The sequence below is a fragment of the Sprattus sprattus genome (genome assembly GCF_963457725.1).
Source record: "Sprattus sprattus genome assembly, chromosome: 20".
Lineage (NCBI taxonomy): Eukaryota > Metazoa > Chordata > Actinopteri > Clupeiformes > Clupeidae > Sprattus > Sprattus sprattus.
In genome coordinates, this window is record NC_137918.1 from 1,360,286 (window position 1) to 1,369,307 (window position 9,022).

The 9,022-nt window shown below is 39.1% G+C and overlaps 1 protein-coding gene across 1 annotated transcript; it reads right to left on the reverse strand.

Moving 5' to 3' along the window:
* Positions 1-209: 209 nt before the first annotated feature.
* Positions 210-2,012, reverse strand: LOC308381187 (cation channel sperm-associated auxiliary subunit TMEM249-like; the record flags this gene model as incomplete). The annotated part of the gene is made up of 4 exons (XM_080858709.1): positions 210-335; positions 659-744; positions 1,364-1,556; positions 1,983-2,012. The coding sequence occupies 4 exons, from the start codon at positions 2,010-2,012 to the stop codon at positions 210-212; spliced, it is 435 nt and encodes a 144-aa protein (XP_080714835.1).
* Positions 2,013-9,022: the final 7,010 nt, after the last annotated feature.

The window sequence follows — 9,022 nt, forward strand, 5'->3', positions numbered from 1 at the left end:
CTGATAAACCTTGCATATTACACTGTACCTCTACATCACTTCTTACTTGCACTGAAGTAACTCCCTGTGTTTTCCTTTACATATACATGAGGGCATACAAGAATACATAAATGTACATTGTATTACTGCTTGCAAGAATAGTTTAATAAATGTTGCACAGTGCATTTTAGTAGCTTGCATTTTAGTAGCTGATGAATGTCATCATGACCTCATATTGTACCCCTGTTTGCTCTAATAGGCCGGTGAATCACACAGTGGCGTTTTGAGGTGTCCACGTAGTCAAAGTAGTTCAGCTTTAGATTGGATGCAATTGTCCTTCCCTGGCACTCCAGCAGCTGAGACAGTGAGAGTGGATGAAGTGGTGAAATAAGGTTATCAAAATCATGTTCTTCTCGCTTACTACTACTGGCCTTTTTTCTCCCTGACATTTACATTAAATTGGAACACCAGGAGGTCTTTATTTTGGTGCACTTGTAGGTGAGAGAAATCAGCCTTATTCATTCTCTTGTCCTACAATGGACCATCCTTGAAACAGAGGATGCACATCTTCTAAACTTGACTCTAGAGCTGGAAAGAGGCAACAACACTGTGCTCAAACTCTCTTACTGCCGCTGAAGATGTTGTGTGTGTTCTCACGGGTGAAGAATGATACACTCACCTTGTATTTTTCAGAAAAGCCACAGAGTGTATGACTGTCGATCTTGTAACCATCCAGAACAATTCTGTACATTAGACTTCTTCGACCTGTGGTAATATTTGACACAATGATGAGTCAAAGCAAAGAGCCAGTGATGTTGTTCTTTTGTTCTCTTATGAAGCTATTGAAAGAAACACATTAGTCTACAGGGTTTGTGGCTTGAACATGCAGAAGAGTCCACAATACTGGCAAATCATCTGGGTTCTCAAGGCAGAAAATTATTCCTAATGCTCATACAGTGACAGACTGTGTTTACAAGTGTCTATTTACATATTCACTAGTGATGATCTGAGCTTAAGGGTTTTACCTACAGTCTAGAATTTCTTTGAGCTGTATTTACATTTGGCTCTGTATGACTATACTCTAGAAAACTTCAAATGCAGTGCACAAAGTTGGGCTTGTGAAACTGTGTGACTTTTCAAACTAATTTCCCTGATCAGCTGTAAATAGACTTCATAATCATCAGGCTACACTTTATAAAAATACCTGATTAATATAGAGATGGGAGAGCTAAAAAATCTCACACTGCATCTATGTGTACTTTGTTTGTGTATACAGCATGTAATATAGTATAGTATATCAGGTGAATACAAATTACATACTTGTTTGAGTACACATTATGTAATAATAAAGTATCGTATTTCATGAGAATATAAGTCTCCTCACCACTTTTTTGTGCAATGATGCGAATGAAGATTTGGTTAAGGGGCCCCCTGTGTCGCAGGTGTGTGTGGACGTAAAATCGGTACTCCCCCTTGTCATGGTCGATCACGAGGCGCCGGCGGAAGCCCCCTGAGCAGATAAGCCACAAAGATACCCCCATGCTGAACAAAAAGAAGGAGGTAAAGGAGTGGCGGGTCTGAAACACCAGAAACACACATATCAAGATAACATAGTTCCCTAATTGACTTCAGTGCATATTTATGTCATTGTGGAAATATTAACAATATGCTTAAATGATGGAATGTGTGTATTATAATGAAGTTGTAAAGTTATTCATTAGGTTCTTGATATTAACAAAAGGGCACCTTTTAAATTTTAGATTTGCGTGGACTATTTCAACCCTGGATATTCTTGCAACTCAAGTGCATTGCAATAAAGTATAGCTTGCTTTACACATTTGGATTATTCTTTGATCTGTATACTACCATCAACAGTAATGCTCCATTACTTTTGGAGTCCCTTGGGAAGAAGGGTTAAAGACAAATTCTGCAAAAATCATTTTAATGTTCAAAATGTCTTTCCCCTTCCCCATTCTGCACTGGAGGTCACTACTCCTACTCACCAGAAGATCAACATTCATGTACACAGCCATGCAGATAGTGGATGCAACCAACAACAAAGTTCCTTTAAGTAGATGGTCATGGAAATATTCATACACAAAAACTGAAAACACACAAACACACCCCAACACACACACAAAACCATTCAGACTTTTGTTTCGTAAAATAAATAGCATAAGCTAACAAGATTATTCAGCAGAATATAGAAAATGTATAATCAGAATTTACGATTGTCTTTTTTAATGAAAGGGATGAAAGGGTTTTCCACGATCTTGGAAGTGAGAGCTTGATTGGTGACTAACAGCTTATCCCTGTATCTGGTAAAGATTCCACCCGGCATTTTGCAGAGATGATGGTCTTAAACTGTCCTGTTGAGTTTAATAAATCATAATAAGGTTGGTCACAAACCGGCAAGCTGTGTATTTATGGGGACGCCAATGTGGGCTGATGGTACTGTCACCATATTCATTCAATATCAGATTTTAACCTGTGTATGATATAGTCTTACTTAATTTGACATCTGTGTCATGGTTGTGTTTGTTTAAAAAAAAAAAAAAAAAGAGAGAGATTTTCAGGTGTATGCCCATCATTTAACAAAAATCCATTAACAATCATAATATACTTTGCTAGTCCGATTGATAATGTACATATATACAAATATTTCAGTTGTTTAACACTCAACCAAGGCAGTAGTATAGCAATATTGTAACTTCTTGTGAACACAAATAAAACAAATAAAAACAAATATCTTTGTTACTCACACTGTTGCTCAGTCAGTTACAGTTGGAAACAATGTCTGATCCAATTCATACTAAAAAAAATGGAATTCAAATAGTTACCAAAACAATAAAAGCCTGGTTGACATGGTAACCTGTGTGGATATCATCTCCTTCAACATTCCAAATAAACTCAGTCCTGTGGAGTAAGACAAATAGCTTATAGAACATCTCATCATACTGGTGAGTCTTAGCTCCTACATTTTGATGCAAATGAGTACACATTGAATTTGGGGCAGTGTGACGGTTTTATAGAAGTGAACAAAAGGCATGGTGACACAGATGCTACAGCCACACAGTGGGCCTAACATATAGGGGGATTATCAGTCTACGTCACTCCCACTTTACTGCGCATGCCGGCTGCAGAAAGAGAGCCGCAATCATGTCTTGTTGTGCTGTGGGTTGCGCAAATCGTTTTGATAAAAATGACAAAACGCGCAAATTTTACCAACTACCATCAACTCGCACCCCTTTCAAGGCAAACAAGAGACGTCTTTGGTTGCAAGCCATAAAAAGAAGCGATTGGAACGAGCAGATGATTAAAAATGCAAGAATCTGTAGGCTAGCTATCACTTCATATCAGGTAAGCCTCTGGTTTTATAATAAACAGAATCTTTGAGTCCTACATATAACAATGTTTATTGTGAATAATTGTAAGTAATAGATGGAGTTATCGTTCAATTTGGAGTATAACTAGTTTACAAGTTTATTTTTTACAAGCTCATCTACCTTGGTTCAGTTAGGCGACGTTGGTTTGCTACACTTTTATATCGATAACTGTAACTGTTTTAACCATAGACATATAGAATTACTAGATACTTTATCCGCGTTGCCGGCCAACGGAGTCGAACGTCCGCAGAGGTCGGCCATCTTACCCCGGGCAGATCGCTCACCGTAACATTGTGTTGGTAGTGAAACATTTTTAAATAACCATAGCTTGCTCAATTTTCAACGGGTTGGTTTGTTATAAACGTCAGAGATGTAGCTATGACACTGTACACATATGAATACTTACAGTGCATGAAATGCCCCGTATTGTTATTCCTTCGTTTCTTATACTTATTATTCTTTGTAGGCCTACCGACTTCTGTGCTTAATTCAGCTCGAACCCTTAACGTAGAAACTTCATTCAAAATGTGTTGTGTAGGTCTTGTAAAGGACACTAGGATTACATATTTCTCATATTTTTAAACGTTATACTTTTTAAAATATTAAAGAAAAACTAATACAATTTATAGTTTTCAGCTGACGTCAGAATGACCAGCTGGCGGGCAAAAAAGACGTTCCACAGCAGTTTAACACGGGAGTTAATACAGGAACCACCCACCTTTCAAGCTCTTTTAATATAAGTTAGCAAAATGCCAGGCAGTTGTTGCTCGGTTGGCTGTTTAAATCGGCGAGCAGACAAGCCCGGATTTATTTTTTATCGCATTTAAAACCCGCTACCGCTCCTGCCAGCTGATTAAAAAAAAATTTTATTTCGTCGTGGCTGCCAGCTGATTGTACGTATATCTCGTTTCCACCGGGGCCGGGGTGGAAACGAGGTAGTAGACACGTCCTTCTTGGTAAACTGAGATTCCTTTGAATGAAAAGTGCTTTAAAAATAAAATGAATTATTATTATTAGGGTTCATGCAGCGAAGCTGCAGGAAACCTATTGTGTTTCTATTTGTTAGGTTTCCTCCGGTAGGAGGTAACCTATTGTTATTGTAGGCTTTCTTATTATGTTAGTACCATGGGAGTCAATGGCAGCCCCTAGAACCATATGGTAACTTTTTGTGAAATTTGGCACACTCATTAAGGACAGTCCCTTCTTCATTCACACCAAGTTTCATGGCTCTCATTACACCACTCTAGCGCCACCAACAGGTCAAAGTTGGACTTTTGTAACACACGCAACTTTTGAACCGTATGACCGATTTTCAAAAATGAGGTACCAATGGATTCCCTGGATCAAGACGAATTAAACCCACCCCATGACATCAATTTCCGGTTATATAGATTTTCCGCTATTTCCGGTTTTATCAAAAACCTTTGAAAGCCTACTCCTCCTACGATTTTTGGCAAATCTTCTTCAAAATCACCAGAGATGATCTTCAGACCTAGCCTCACAAAACTTGTAAACAGAATTTTGATCCTCACAACCGTTTGTCCGGTACAGCCACTCAAATTCAGCAGAAAAGCGGCCAAACAGGAAGTGAAGTCATATGTCAGCAAATATTTGAGTGAAATTTACGCCACAGGGTGTTTTTAATTCGTCTTGATCCAGGGAATCCAATGGTACCTCATTTTTGAAAATCGGTCATATGGTTCAAAAGTTGCGTGTGTTAACACAAGTCCAACTTTGACCCGTTGGTGGCGCTAGAGTGGTATAATGAGAGACATGAAACTTTGCATGAATAAAGAAGGGACTGTCCTTAATGATTGTTCCAAATTTCACAAAAAGTTACCATATGGTTTGTCCGGTTCATCCACTCAAATTCAGCAGAAAAGCGGCCAAACAGGAAGTGAAGTCATATCTCAGCTAATCTTTGAGATATCAACACCAAACTGGTATGTCACTTGGAAGACACCACAACATGTTCCCATGTGCAAAGGCAACTTCATATCTTGAAAAATGATTGATATAAAGCAAATTGGATACATTGTTAACGCTAAAATAATGCTTTACACATCTGCATGTCAAAAAGTGAAACTCTGATTCAATCACAAGTTCATATGAAGACACCTGGGAATGTTTAGTACACAAATCTGAAAAAAAGTTGACTGTAAGGTGAAAAGCGGATTTTTGGTGAATATTTGAAATATGCATGCTTGACTACTTGCTAGGGTGGTTCTCTATAGAATGTCTCTCTGTCTCCTCATCCGCGCGGCTCCTAAATCTCACACACGCAGTCTCCCCTTAACACACGCGCAGGCTTTGTTTTACGCACACACATTCTCACAGACACACAGCTTGCTGTCACACACATACATTCTCACAGACACACAGGGTAAGCGCACACACACAACCTCCACTCAGTCTAAACTTCAAGGCAAAAGCATTGTAAATGTTGGATTTGAAATGTAATATCCCATTGGCAAGTCTGCAGCATGGATTTTCTATACAGTGACAAATGTTTTTTTTTTTCCCTGGTTCGCAATGTTTGAAGGAGGAAACCGCCATCGCTGCTTGCAGCTATATTTAGGTTTCCTCCGGTAGGAGGTAACCTATTGTTATTGTAGGCTTTCCTATTATTAGGTTTCCTCCGGTAGGAGGTAACCTATTGTTATTGTAGGCTTTCCTATTATTAGGGTTCATGCAGCGAAGCTGCAGAAACCTATTGTGTTATTCTTTGTTCTTATTAGGGTTCATGCAGCGAAGCTGCAGGAAACCTATTGTGTTTCTATTTAGGTTTCCTCCGTAGGGAGGTAACCTATTGTTATTGTAGGCAAAAATTCTTGTACCATGGGAGTCAATGGCAGCCCCTAGAACCATATGGTAACTTTTTGTGAAATTTGGCACACTCATTAAGGACAGTCCCTTCTTCATTCACACCAATTTTCATGGCTCTCATTAGACCACTCTAGCGCCACCAACAGGCCAAAGTTGGACTTGTTTTAACACACGCAGCTTTTGAACCGTATGACCGATTTTCAAAAATGAGGTACCATTGGATTCCCTGGATCAAGACGAATAATCGGACCCCGCTCCGCGAAAGCGTCCGGTGTATAGATCTTCCGCTATTTCCGGTTTTATCAAAAACCTTTGAAAGCCTTCTCCTCCTACAATTTTTGGCAAATATTCTTCAAAATCACCAGACATGATCTTCAGACCTAGCCTCACAAAAGTTATGGAAATAATTTTGATCCTCACAACCGTTTGTCTGGTACAGCCACTCAAATTCAGCTGAAAAGTCGCCAAACAGGAAGTGAAGTCATATCTTGGCAAATCTTTGACAAATCAACACCAAACTTGATATGTCACTAGAAGACACTACAACATGTTGCCATGTGCAAAGGCAACTTCATATCTTCAAAAATGATTGATTTAAAGCAAATTGGATAAATTGTTAACGCTAAAACAATGCTTTACACATCAACAGGTCAAAAAGTGATACTCTGATTGAATCACAAGTTCATGTGAAGACACTTGAGAATGTTTAGAACACAAATCAAAAAAAAAATTGACTGTAAGATGAAAAGTAGATTTTTGGTGAATATTTGAAATACGCATGGTTGAGTAAGAGCTAGGGTGATTCTCAAAGGAATGTGTGCCTTTGCGCCGCGTGGTTTAGACACAGTGACGACACATGGTACCCATAACAACGCTGGAAGGTGAACAGACAACCATTTTGTCACTGAGCAATGTACACGATTTTTTTGGAGTCTAGAAGATTGTCATTTACATTTGACCGTAAGTAATGGAAGCATGTCTACTACTGTTTAATTTGTATGTTCAATTCAATACAATTGAATTGTGTTTGTATTCTCGGTTGCTGTGTAAAGTTGAGGTGCTGAATTAATGTGTGTTCGTAAGCAATGGGCTATGTCTTTTAGCATAGCAAGGTATAAAACATTTTGACTTGTGGGACGGCGAGTGAAGTTAATGTAATGTATGTGCATGTACAGTTAGGTTATTTGTTCGTCATGTAACTAATTGTGTTGTTCAAATTTCTGGCGGACTTGGGCTGGGCTTGGTTATTACTCTGTTGAACGCTGATTGGGCTTGGACAGAAAAGTTCGGCCCCGTTCATGCTGTGATGTTCATGTGTTTGCAGAGGTAATTGTGTAAGCTTTAAATATTAGCATAGTTGCAGGGCTCGACTAGAAGGCAATTAACAGAGGCAATAGCTAGATGTGTTCAGAAAGTGATTTAACCAAAGGATAGAACTTTGACACAGTTCGTTTGCGTTGATGAATGAAAAGTAAAGCTTTATTGACATCTTCCAGCATCGCTTTTTGGTTTCGTATTGTGGATGTTAGATGTGGTTTCGTATTGTGTTGTGGATGTTAGCCTATAATTAATATCTTGCAAAGCAGAGATAATCTTCCAGGTTCTCTATCCATGGGGGGGCAACTATCTCAGCGTATATGGCAGTGACGTAGTTAGGCCTAGTTCAAATTGTATGTGGAATGTTGACAAGCGGCTATGGCTTGATAATACAGTAAATGACGTGTGAAATGAAACTAAAACACATCACAGTTAAAGTTGTATAAATATTGATTGATTCACAGCTATTTGAATGGATGACATGACTAACAAGTGGTCGAAGAGTAATTTGAAAGTATTTGTTCAGTGAATTAACGCGTTCGGTCAAACAATCGGTCACCTTTTTTGTAATGTTTACATAGCCAGGCTACCACACAACTTTCATCTGAAATAGCATGCTATGTCGCAACATTTTTTGAATTTGACAGAATATTCAGTATGGAATGGCAATATCAGACCAGTATGGTTTTTAGCGGTTGACATTATTACGGTTTGACTGCTTCTTTTGGACATATGTTTTTTTAGGCCAAGTGGAAAAGAAATGGTCTTTGCCCACTTAGATAAGGTAAAACTCAAACAAAATAAAATGCCATTTTGGTTTTATGGGCAGCTTGAAGGTTGTAACCATAGACATATACACTGCATTCCATTTCTAAGAGAGCTCTCTTGACTCCCCCTCTTGACTCCTCGATGCCCCGACTCCTCGATGCCCTCAGTGGTGAGAGATCAAGAGACCGTTCATTTTCAACATTTGGGACACTCTAATCAGAGAGGATGTGGCATCATCACGCTGTGTGTACGTATCTGCTCGCACTAGCGCGCTCTGTCAGACTGCAGTGTGTGGTGCCGTCACTTAGCAAGCAAGCAATCATAATAAGCTACTGACATCGACATGGCTAACGTATACCTCCCTAACGAATTCAGACAATTCTTTGTTAATCAATCACGGCATAATTGCCCCCGCTAGTCAAGCGAAAAGTGTCCGATTAAAAGTGCACTAACGGGCTATTCCCGGGTGGTAAAATAGCCCTTTGTACAGTCCCAGGTGGGGGAGATAGCCAGCTGCTTAGCATAACTGCCATTCAGAACCAATGGTAATGCTACCAAGCTAGGCTAGCTAGGTATGCTAACTCGGTATACATCGTGAATAACCACCAAAAATACTCATGTCACTGGCTTTAATTTGAGAATGGCATGTTATTAGTACATTTAATATCAGTACAGTTGTTTAATTACTGCTGATATGTACATTTATGGTCTGTAGCCTTGTGGTCTTCTGACTCTGCTATCATAGC